The following is an 11,932-nucleotide window of genomic DNA, read 5'->3' on the forward strand; positions in this document are numbered from 1 at the left end:
GTAAACACAAACACCGTGTGGTGCTGGAGGTGGAGGAGAAGAAGAACCGCTCGGACCGGGGCGCCTCTCGCACGCGCATAGCATCTCCAGCAGCGGCTACGAGGACACGACACGTCGGCTCGTGTCATGGATGTGGACCCTCAGATTGGGGTGTCGGGGTGGTTCCTCATCTTTTATTTAACGACGCGCGGCTCCCTCCGGTCGAAAAGGCATCCCACGGCGTGACGTCAGCGCCGAATTTTGTTTTTTTGTCTTCCCTAAAGCTCCTCCGCGGCGGTCATCATCGTCGGTACCCGGCAACCGGAGCTCCAAAGCGCGCCGCTCCCTCCCGCATCTCCTCCTTACTCTTCCAAGTCGGGCCTCCTCCTCCACCCTGATGGAAGTTTTGGGAGGGAGGGGGCTAGGGTGTCACTCGGGTCGGTATTCGGAGTCCATTAATTCCCGGTCGGGACAAGGCTCGGTGGCAAGGCCGTGTACCGTGTCCATCCTATAGGCAGCGATACTGCAGGCAGGCGGGCAGGGCGGGGACGGATGACGTCGCAGGCGAACACTGGTCCATGTTGGAGGGGAGCAGGTGGATGCTGGATGATGATGCCGGATGATGCATGCACTCCGTCAGTCTCCACGGTCAGCATGAGAAGCAGCAATCACTATTCACTGCTTCCCCCACTGAAAATATGATTTATCCTCTGATCAAATAATAAGCAAAGCAAAATGGTACTACTCAAAAACGCAAATTGTGGGGGGGAATTCAGAATCTTAAAATATCAAAACACATCATATGCACCAGAAAAGCTCACTGAATGTATTATTAATATGCGTAAATTGACTTAGATGTTTAACTAGTTTGGTTAAACTCCCATTCCTAACATAGATTAAATTACACGAGTATATTTTGAAGACGCTGAGTGGATTAGGTGACCATGGCAACACAAGAGCAGCAATCTGATTGGTCCAAAACCTAAAATCTGCCTAAATATTGGCACTGACGCCAAAAGAAAAATGAAGATCCTAAGTAATATACCTCAATGTCATCAAAATACAAACGTCTCACCAAGACAAAAAAATGATGCTGTGTAAATGTTTTATATACACATTTACATACTTTAAAAGATGCTGTATAATTTTACTTGAATGGTGCACAATGAAAAAGAACGATAAGAATATGAAGCTCAGTAAATAGTTGATCACCAAAAATAGAACTGGCAAAATATATAATCAATAAATTGATGCAATGGATGTTAAATGCTCTTAGGCGTACCCTGATTTGATAAGGTGGTATTGCAAAAAACGAAGGTAAAGCCGAGACGCAGAAATAAGTAACGTAGAATAATTTCAAACCCTGCATTGGTATACCAAAGTGGACAGAGCGGTGTCATTGAAAACAGAAGAGTGTTTTTTTGTTTTTTTTAGTGGTCAATGGAGCGGAGGGCGGCGATGGTCGCCACCAGTCGCCGAGGCAACTGTTTGGCGGTTTGTCTGTAGTCGTCTGGCTTGGCCCTCAACAGGGTGACGATCTGCTGAAGGCTGCGAGAAGGCTGCAGGCCCAGCGCATCCATCACGTTGCTCAAGTAGTCTGAGGAGCACATGAATAGTTTGTGACCACTTTAGCGCCCCCTTGTGGCATCGTCGGGCATTGGTAAATAATTTGTTTAGCGCAAACAACATTTATTTGCACAGCCTTGTTTACCGATATCCGTGGCCAGCTGCTTGGTGGAATGTGCGCTCAGACGGGGGATGAGCAGAATGGCCTCGCAGTATGTCTGCATGGTGGCCCGAGCGATGGAGCCAAGCCAATAGTCAGCCGTGTTGTCCAATTCAGGAAGGTCATCGCCTGGGGGAATCCGCGAGCCGTCGGGTGAAACAAACGCACCTCAGAGACTAAAACGACGTGGAGGAGATGAGTAACCTTGCTCTGGAGGAAAAGGCAACTTCCCAGCGTGCAAGGCTAACTCCAGCGCTGGATCCTCTTGCGTCACAAACGGTTCCAAGTGGAGCGGGAGAGACATCAGGTACTGACCTATCTAGAAGAGAACGGTGCCACATGTGCATCATCACGAAATGGATCAAAAATGAGGTTGAGGCACCTCTGTAACCTAAAAAAAACCCAGAACTAACATTTGTGATGTACTCTTGTGGTGACAGGCTGAACGTGGGCAGGTCCTCGGTGAAGTTCTCTCCTAAACCCGCCGACTCCTGACTCTGGACATAAAAAACAATTTCAACAAATAATGATAACGATAAATGCAAAGGCACACTGGTGAAGCCGACCTCCATCTTGGCGACGGGGCTCAGCTGGTGTTTGATTTGCAAAAAGACCGAGTCAAAGGCCAGCTGATGGGCCTGCTGGTTGAGTCGGGTCAGCGCCGCTCTGGGCTCGGCGAGGAGATTGGAGTTGCCGGCGCCTTTCTCCTGCAACACAAACTGGATTATTAGTACAAGTTTCCACGTCATGCATCACAATCTCATATGACGCACCTTCAACAAGTAGAGCACCTCCATGAGACTGTTATACTCAGCCACGCTGCCCCTCTGGAGGTAGTTGTAGTCCTGCCAGGGATTTTTGGTGGCGCCCTTCCTCTCGCCGCCACTGGCCTCCTGGATGCCCGCCAGGCTGCGAGGGCTGTACGACTCCGACAGGTACTTGCCTGCCGTGCCCATGATCCTATGGGAATGGTTGAGTCATGACCGGATTGGAGACTGTTCTTTATTTGCCACTAGAGGGAGCCATCTTAGTCCACACTGAGAATTAGTTTTTCATCACTTACTTGTTTGACAACTGCTGTTCAAAGGCGCCACATTGTCTCAGTAACTCGCCACACGTGGCAATAATCCTGCAAAATGACAATGTGACAGTATTGAAAGTTTTGGTAGGAAATCAGTGATGTTACTGCATTGACTAAACATCCCAAACCTGACTGAGTTCTGGAATGAGGTCCAGTCCTCCTGGAAAGCAGAAGAAGTGGGCGTGTCCTCCAGTTTGCACTTCTTCCTGATTGACTGCAGTGTCGTCGAGAAGTCGGACACGTACCTGGGGGAGAAAACACAATGTCGACGATGGATGCGGGATCCATTTCAAATGGAAAGCAAAAAACATTTTGAATATTTACTTGGTGAAAAGCGCTTTAAGAGCCTTGAGGAGGCCGCACACGCCGAGCCCGTCGGTCAGTTTCACACAGCGGTCCACGGCGCCGCTCGCCAGGCCGAACATCTTCCCCACAGAGTGCTTCAGCTCCTCCACGCAATCGATGATCTCCCCGTGTTCCTGAGGATGGAGCAGAGGATGAAAGGAAAAGTTGCATTCATGATAAACGTCATCATGTCTCACCAAGGGGACGGCGCTGATTTGAATGAGGAGATGATTTTCCTCCAGCTCTCCATACTGCAACTGGTAAGGCTTGTAAGGGTCGTAGAGCGCGCACACGAGCTCAGTCACCTTCAGGAGGTTGTTCTCGCCTAGCAACACAGCGGAGGCGATTACAATTAGCATGCGTAGTTTACTTTCTTCTCAGTACAAACCGAGGTGCGGTGTCATGGCGGCTTCCAAGTTGCGGCAGAAGGTGAGCGTAGTGTGGTTGAGCTCCAGCAGGGTGTCGAGACGCTCATCTTGAGCTGCCCGATCCATGGCCGTGCTTAGGCACATGGGGATGGAGGGCACCATGGCGCCCAGAGTTTGGATGAGCAACACCGTCACCACCTCGTGAGGGTTCTTGAACACCTGGAGGTCATCCGAGTTCATGACAATGTAATGGCTCACCAAGAATCAATCAGTTCCATTTTAAATAGCGGTTCTGAACAGCATTCTCCCACCTGACCCACTTTCATAGAAATTACGAATAGTAAATAAAAATTACCTGGCTGCACCACTGGAGCTGAGCGTGCCGAGTGGACAACAAAGTGTCATAGAATTCCGACAACTGCTGATTCAGGCCCAGCTCGCTCTGAGAGAGGTCTTGCCACATATTCACAATCTGGCCCTTCAGTAGGGAAGACACATCACATCTGTTTGTACACACGAAAAACTCACACCATAAAAACATTCAAAAGAAGATAATTCCATGTTGTGTAATTAACCAAAACAAACCAAGTCCCTTAGCTTATTGCAAATGCACAATATTGTTGCTAATTATAAACCTTTAAATAATAGAATCCAACAAAACAAATTTCCTTTGCAGAAAAAAATAACACCAATATGGTTGTATGTATTATACTGCCCTCTTGTGGTCACGAAGTATATTAGAAGAAACAGCTAAACGCCCACTGATTGCGGTGGGGCTTTTGCTTAAACAACCACAGGTCTTTGTTTACTCACTTTATGACACTTGTAGTAGTATGCAAGGAGCTGCGGCATCCTGTCGATCTCCGAGAAGACTTTAACAAACAGTTTGGCTTGATCTGCACCAAAAGGCAAAGAGGCCAATAAAGCTAAACTAAGTAAAAAAATAATTCAAATCAAGTTGGAATCGGTAACAATCGGTTTCATTATCTTACCTACAGACATGGAATTAAATGCCGCCACTATTTGAGGGCTTGCCAGGGCCTCCAGTCTGTTTTTAAGAGCCTCCAGATGGACACACTTTTCAGAGTAGTCGGGCGTATCCACCAGCATCGCCAGGCTGTTCTGCATGCTGGTTAGCTTGGATGAGATGGCTAAGAGATCCTGAAAGACATGGTTGATGGTCTCTGGGGGGGGGAAAAATTACACATGCCATTGATTTATTTATACCTGTGATTTGAAGGTCTCCTCTATGTCCACACTGAGTGTGCTCCATTTATCAGCCTCCTGTAGCGCCTCCGCTGCCACTTGCATGCGACTCTTCACTTGGTCGATCTCCACCAGGACCTGGACGTAGATTATTTTCACAAATTATAATCCCAAAACACTTACATACATCTGAAACATAATTGATGTATTTAAACTGCAAGTCAGAGGAGCTATTACCTGCATGGACTGCACTGTGTCCTGCTCAAACTTCTTGATGTCCTCTTTGACCAGAACCATTTGCTCCTTGAGGAAAGTAGCTTCCTGCTTCAATGCATCCACATCTCGCAGGACTCTGGGCATGTTCTGCAGCGCCTGGTTGCTGCTTTCTACAAACAAGAAAAGCAGGTTCATCTAAAGATATGTTTGTTAGGCACACAATGTCTGCACGTCGGTGCACAACTTTCTGGTCGCCAACAACAAGAAAGAAAGCAAAGCGCTATACTGACCCTCAATTGCATTGTTTACTTCCTGGATAAAAAGCTGCAGCTTCATGACCAGCGTCGCAGCGTGTGTATCCGCCTTCCCCGGTGCATCCTTCTGCACCACTTTAAAGGCGCCATTCACCCAGTCTTTCACGTCAAAGTCGTCGTCCAGGAACTTTGAGAAATCCATCTGCTGCCTCTGGATTCATTCACGACGTCAAAGTGCTAAATGTCATCGAGCCATGGCTAACGCCGGTGAGCTAGTTTTTGCCGAACAGCGGTTTCGACACGAATATAAAATAAATAGCCCAGGAGAATGAGATTATCATTACAACCAAATATAGTTCCAACAAAGCAACGGCTTCCTCCAGAGTTAATTTGAAACGTTAAAAAATATTACAGAAATAAAAACCACTTGAGAGCTCGCTCATACTGCTGCACGAATCTAGAGTAAACAATGACAACTACTTCCGGTGTGTACTATAGTGTTTACCTTCCCCAGGAAACAGGTGCTGGCTTTGTAGACATGTCACATCGATTATAAAAATAAACAAATGATCGAATTGCTTTGGAACAGCATCTGCCATATAAAACCTATGAGTTTTATTGATTATTTGTGTCGTCACATCGTATTGAAATATAGTTGTCACCAACCACAGAATCAGCGCTAACAGGGGCCATAATAAAATAAATCCGTCTAGAAACTAACACTAGTCTTCATTCAGTCCTCCACGTTTTCCATTTTATTTTTTATTCAGTCGAATGCAAAAAGCTACGCTGCACCAAAATATTAGATGGTGTATTTAATATAATTTATGGAATATGATTAATGAATTATTTCTGTTGTATATTTGAAAGCAGGTCATCATGGTGGTTTATTATTTCTGACTATTTGTCAATCAATTAATAATTTAATCAATCAAACAGTTAATTAGTTACAACTGAAGAATTTCATGTTTTTGAACAACAGACAAAGACAATCAATAATACTCAATTTGTTTAAGTTAATCGTACGGAACGGCATAGACAGAGCTGAGGCCCTTAGGCCTCATCTGGTTCCTCAAACTGAGCAGTCTCTAGTAGACCTCGAAAACAAAAGTAGTGCGAGTTCCAGTATACGGGTGGCTTGTTGGGACATGGGCCCACCATTTCTGGTTTGAGTGACGCAAAGGGGTTGGCTCCACTTCCTTTCATGTGCATCTCCAATTCCAGCAGGATCTGCAGCGAGTAGGTCATTTCTGCCTCACTGTGGATGAAGCCAGAAGTGTTAGCGGACGTCGCATGTCATGAAGAAAGATAAGCATTGCAAATGCTCACCTCAGAGCTGTGAACATAGAGGAAATCTCATAATCCCTCAGAAGTAGAAGTGTTGGAAGCCAACCCTGCTCCAAATCCTGACTGGCATCAAATCCTGGGGGAAAAAACACGTTTGATGGTAGTGAACAGAGGGGAGTAGCTAGTTAGGACTTCTCACCAGGATGAAACCCGACCACCAAGTCTGGCTTGGCTGCTTCCTCTTTCTCCACCATTTCCTCCCAGAAGTGATGGTAGAGGCCTTTGTAGGCACTGATGTAGACCCTCTGCTTTGGTCCAAAGGCTCTGAGTGGAGGCCTCACGATGGGCCCTTCTATCATCTCCGGTCCCACCATGACTATTTCTATCCCCTGGTGTCCAGGGAACATCTTGTTGAGCTCGTCATAGTCTGTCAAGTTCGCTCCTAGAGTCTCGTTCTGGCCGACTCCCACCAGGTGGATGGTGAGAGGTTTGGAATAAGGGTTCAGGCCGAACAGCCTCATCCCCCAGGCGATGGTGAGAGGCCTGGAGAAGAACTCGCTGCAGACTCTCCACAGGGACTGCTTCAGGTCTTCATCCTCAGGTCGAGGCCTACCTGCGTCGCCCCATAAGGCTTTCATGTTCGCTCCGGTCAAAATGGGATGGAGGGGAGTAGTCAGATCACCCTGCATGGCGAGCCAGTCATCCCAGTTGTTTATCTCGGACTCGGGTTTTGTCCAATTGTCGGTTGGGAAGGGAAGATCTCCTGTTGGGTCATTCATTTTGTATTGCATTCAAAAGAATACAGAAGTCGCAAACAACTCGTCTTACGTGCCCACCTTTGAACACAAGCCATTCCACCACTCTGTCGATGGCAGCCAGGCGCAACTGTGAGCAGAACTTCTTATGTATGAGCCAGTTGCCCTTTTGACACTCCTTGCAGCAGTAATAAACATTCAAACATCTGCAAAGAACCATCCTTCATAGAATAACAATCAAAATGGAGTCTTTCGATTTTTTTATTTTGTTTACCTGGAACAGCGTTTTAGGTTTTGAGGGTTCGGCAGATGATCTGAGCTCTTCTCACATTGCGCGCACACTTTAAAAGACTCCTCCATTTTCTCAAACATCTCCTTTTGGGAATGGAAAGCCATGGACTTCACAGTCTGTGGGGCCATTCTGGATACAAAATGTGTTCGCCATGTTTGTTACCCGCTAGCATTAGCTATTTTTAGATTCAAGCACATGACATTTAAGCAGTGCCTTAACAACCCACAAAGGTAAATGAATGAAAATATGGTTAGAAGAGCAGCAAATTTGATAGAGATACAGACAGCAAAAAAAATTAAAAATAAAGATTATAAGTATTATTAAAGAGGAAAAAAAAAACTGGCCAGCTTGCAGGTCTACTCTTGAAAATGCATTTGGACAAGACTTCTATTTATATACATGACATTTTAAAAAATCGAATTGAATGCCTATGAAGTCATACCTGACACTTTCTGTCATTTTGAAGCTTTTATTTTTCGTGAAGTTGGTCACGAGGCTCTTCCTTCTTGCACGCTTTCGACGCCTTGGAGGAGAACTTTCAAACACCTGCTGTCATCCATCTCCTCTGAATGTTTGACATTCATCTCTACACATGCTCCAATACGCTGGAAAATGACGTCACACAAGGGCTATATCAAACAACAAATTACAAATAAAATCATTTATATCCACGTTCATTATTGGATGGTGCATTTTGAGCGATATTTTACAAGTTTGGAAGTCTGTTAGAATAGACGAGTGCGTACCTACAAGTTGTGACCGCAAGAGGGCAGTGTCGTTTCGAGCATAATTACTCCAAATAAACTTCATTTCTGTTGAGATGCGTCATCATTTCATTTAATTTGTTCAATAAAAAACACTAGGATTATGCAAAATTGCAACATTAACGCCACATTTAAATACAGTAACATGGGAAAATATAAACTGTGCCTGGAAAAAAAAAAGGGTATTGCATATGGAGGCACTTGACTATTCATAATGCAAAAATGTGAGAAGAAAAAAAAATCTGTCTCTGGAAAAGAATCTAATTCGCGAAATCCTTTAGTTGGCCTCGTTAAAGTCTTCCCTTGGCATCAATCCTTGGAAAGCGACGTAGTGCGAGTTACAGTACACTGCAGGTTTATTGGGGCAGGCCAGAACCTGCTCTGGCTTCTGCGATGAAAACGAATTGGCTCCGCTCTCCCTGATGTCCATCTCCAACTCCAGGAGGATCTGCAGTGAGTACTTGAGCTCCATATCGCTGTCGGAACCAACAGGAAAATGATTCGTCCTATCTGACTAACATTTGACATTTCAAACGATTATAATTTACTCCAGATGACTGACCTGTATACTGTGAAGTAGGAGGGGATGTTGTAGTCTCGGAGCAGCAGGAGGGTGGGGAGCCAACCCTCCACCAGACCCTGGTTGGCGTGAAAACCTGCAAGAGATGTCTAATTAGCTCAAGAAGAAGAGGACAAAAATAATGACTGTGACAGATGTGAGGCTTGATTCCTGCATAGCAGTTGCAAATCCACAGTGACCTCCTGATACTCGCCTGTTGACAAACGAGAGGCAAAATCTGTCTTCAACCTGCCGGATAATCCGTCATCCTCACATTAGCCGCCAGTTGTCACTTTAGCCCTGGCGCTGATTTATTCGGCCGCGTGTCGAATGAATAGCTCGCCCTTCAACCGGGCCCCTGGGCTCTGAGCCATCCGTGGAAATCAAATACGTTAAATCCACCCCTGCTTATCTGTCCCTGAGCTGGCTTCGACGCCCACATCCTTGATCGATACGGTTTTAAGTTATTGGTGGATGTCAGCTGCCGTTGAGTGGCCGAAACAAAACTATGCACGAAATACGGGCAGCTGAACAAATGAATGCGTTTAACTCCGCGAGCTTAATACTAAAGCTAAATAGCATCTATGTTGAGATATATTCTTTATCGTCTGCAAAGAATGACTGAGAAATTTTGATATCGTGATGAACCGTATCTGTGCTATACTGCCCCCAGGTGGCCAAAGCCAAACAGTTCGATTTTTTAATTGAATGGCGAGTTAACCTACCAGGATGAAATCCGACGACCAGGTCTGGTTTGGCTGCTTCGTTTTTCTCGATCACGTCCTCCCAGAACTGATGGTAGAGGCCCTTGTAGGCGCTGATGTAGACCCTCTTCCTGGGCCCAAAGGCCGTGAGAGGGGGCCTCATGCTGGGGCCTGCCACCACTTCCGGTCCCACCATGACCACCTCAATGCCCAGGTGCCCCGGGAACATGTTGTTGAGCTCGTCGTAGTCCGTCAGTCTGGCCTCCATGGTCTCGTTAAAGGATGCCCCGGCTATGTGGATCGTAAGTGGTTTTGCGTGAGGGTCCAGCCCGTAGTGCCGCACGGCCGAGCCCACTGTGAGAACACGAGAGAGGAACTCGCTCTGAAGGCGCCACACTGACTCCCGCAGGTCGCCGTCGTCCGGCCTGGGCCTGCTGACGTTCATCCACAGGGACGCCATGTTGGCGCAGGTCAGGACGGCGTCCAGACGTGGCGCGAGTTGGTCCTCCTGCAGGGCCAGCCAGTCCTGCCAGGTCTTCACCTCTGCAGCTGACTTGGACCACTTCTCGGACGGAATGGGAAGGTCTCCTGTGTGGAGGCAGGACTTTCATTTTTGGACTGGATGAAGTGGTTTCTTGCCTCACCAGTGAACATCAGCCACTCCACCAGCCTGTCGATGGCCACCAGACGCAACGTCTTGCAGACATTTTTATGCTGAGGCCAGTTCTTGACTTGACAATCCTTGGAGCAGTAGTACACGTTCAAACATCTGTCGCAGCCAGATGGGACAGAAAAAAATGACTCTCAGCAGTTTGACAATAATTACATGTAAATATAACATAAGTGATGGCCGAGTGAGCCGAGTCATAAAATCCAATATGGATGCTTTGCGTGACAGCACACATGCATAAACCTGAAGGCTTTGTTTGTGACAGGAAATAAATTTCGCCCTTGACACTAAATGAACACGACGGTGATGTAATGTCGTATTTTTACATCCTTGAAGGCGTGCGACTCGAAACAAGATTTGCTTATACTATTTTCACATGCATGAATCTGAAGGGAATAAGAAATAAAATTGAAAGGTCAGAAATGTTGTGACGAAGTTTCATTGCATGTTGGCGAATCAGCATTAAACATCGGCTAGAAATAATGACCGCGGAGAGAGGCAGGAGCAGCTGACAATTTATAGTGGTGTGTGTGTGTGTGTGTGTGTCAAGAGCAATGCAGTTGGGAGAGCTTTACTAATTAGCAACAGGTGGCAAATTCCCAACAGGGAAAAAGATCCCGACGCGGTAAAACGTTAAAAAAAGAATCCTTTAAAAAAAATACAGTCAACCAAGAGGTGCATGTTGTGCAAATCTATCATGTAAATAAATTTGATGCTGTCGGATTAGCGCATTATCTCGCTTTAAACGGATGTCATAAAAAGTAGGCCGCAAAGCATATTGCGGGATGTTATGACACAAGAGACCTCAGTAAGTGAGCTTTTATGGGCTGCTGAGTTCCATGGAGATGATTCAGTCAGAAGGTCTTAGTTATATTTACACCTGGGCATCTTCCAAATATTATTCACCATGGTGTCAAAGTTAAAGAATGTGGCAAATAACAGTGTTCAGCTTGTGATGTCACTCATTAGGCCACGCCCCTTAAAGGCAAACAAGTTTGATTGAAGATTGGACTCACTTGACACAGCGCTTCAGCGTGTTGCCTTCTCCGACATGTTGTGGAAGTTTGTTGCAGCCGGTGCAGAATTTGAAGGTCTCCTCCATCTTCTGGAACATTTCCTTGTAGTTACGGAATGCTATTCCTTTGCTTTTACCTTCCAAGGCAGCCCTAAAATTCCAATGAAATTGATTGACTCCAGAAAAAAAAAGGGGAGGATAAAATCTACCTGTATTGTCCGTAGTCGTTCATGTTGAGCTTGTTTAGGATCACCTTGGAGAGACCCGTCACGTTGGAGTCCAGAGAGTAGAACCCGGACTGGTCCGAGAAGACGCTGTCGGTGCTTGGCGTGTACGACTGGGGGAGCGCCGGGATTTGGGAAGCCATGATTGAAAAAATATCTCTCGGTTGCAGACAATTCCGTCCCGAGGTCTTGCTTTCTCTTTAGTTCAGGATTGTGGTGATTGACAGCTCCTCGTGTGGGGTGTCATCATCACATGTTGGGGTCTAAAGTGGGAGTGCAGATGATGAGGGGAGGGAGAGTGGGCAAGGTGGGAGGGAGCTTTTTTTTTTTTTTTTTAAAGGATAGGACAAAGTGAGGAGGGGTGGGGGGGTCATGCACATAAAAGTCTTTATATCAAATCTCGTTTCATCCATCTAACCAACAAAAAGTCCGGTGCGTAATTTAAAAAAAGAACTTTTATTTGGTCCACTGGAACCTGAGATTGAAA

At 46.2% G+C, this 11,932-nt stretch overlaps 3 protein-coding genes across 3 annotated transcripts; all 3 read right to left on the reverse strand.

Annotated features, from left to right (window-relative positions):
- Nucleotides 1–1,069: 1,069 nt before the first annotated feature.
- Nucleotides 1,070–5,663, reverse strand: cog7 (component of oligomeric golgi complex 7). Its single transcript, XM_037278495.1, has 17 exons — nucleotides 5,212–5,663; nucleotides 4,943–5,091; nucleotides 4,727–4,843; nucleotides 4,492–4,660; nucleotides 4,313–4,395; nucleotides 3,855–3,977; nucleotides 3,520–3,718; nucleotides 3,329–3,456; nucleotides 3,111–3,265; nucleotides 2,915–3,031; nucleotides 2,769–2,834; nucleotides 2,479–2,665; nucleotides 2,272–2,412; nucleotides 2,119–2,202; nucleotides 1,910–2,024; nucleotides 1,691–1,834; nucleotides 1,070–1,576 (listed from the first exon to the last, which is right to left on the reverse strand). Exons 1-17 carry the CDS (start codon nucleotides 5,375–5,377, stop codon nucleotides 1,410–1,412), a joined length of 2,310 nt encoding a protein of 769 aa, XP_037134390.1. The 5' UTR covers nucleotides 5,378–5,663; the 3' UTR covers nucleotides 1,070–1,409.
- A 105-nt stretch (nucleotides 5,664–5,768) lies between these two features.
- LOC119138471 (putative protein MSS51 homolog, mitochondrial) lies at nucleotides 5,769–8,104 on the reverse strand. Its single transcript, XM_037278532.1, has 6 exons — nucleotides 7,952–8,104; nucleotides 7,492–7,638; nucleotides 7,299–7,423; nucleotides 6,662–7,225; nucleotides 6,505–6,598; nucleotides 5,769–6,433 (listed from the first exon to the last, which is right to left on the reverse strand). Exons 1-6 carry the CDS (start codon nucleotides 7,966–7,968, stop codon nucleotides 6,229–6,231), a joined length of 1,152 nt encoding a protein of 383 aa, XP_037134427.1. The 5' UTR covers nucleotides 7,969–8,104; the 3' UTR covers nucleotides 5,769–6,228.
- Nucleotides 8,105–8,215: 111 nt separating this feature from the next.
- On the reverse strand, nucleotides 8,216–11,810 carry LOC119138467 (putative protein MSS51 homolog, mitochondrial). The gene is made up of 6 exons (XM_037278524.1): nucleotides 11,431–11,810; nucleotides 11,223–11,372; nucleotides 10,181–10,305; nucleotides 9,558–10,124; nucleotides 8,836–8,929; nucleotides 8,216–8,749 (listed from the first exon to the last, which is right to left on the reverse strand). The coding sequence occupies exons 1-6, from the start codon at nucleotides 11,586–11,588 to the stop codon at nucleotides 8,551–8,553; spliced, it is 1,293 nt and encodes a 430-aa protein (XP_037134419.1). The 5' UTR covers nucleotides 11,589–11,810; the 3' UTR covers nucleotides 8,216–8,550.
- Nucleotides 11,811–11,932: the final 122 nt, after the last annotated feature.

This window comes from Syngnathus acus, chromosome 19 (assembly GCF_901709675.1).
Source record: "Syngnathus acus chromosome 19, fSynAcu1.2, whole genome shotgun sequence".
Classification (NCBI taxonomy): Eukaryota; Metazoa; Chordata; class Actinopteri; order Syngnathiformes; family Syngnathidae; genus Syngnathus; species Syngnathus acus.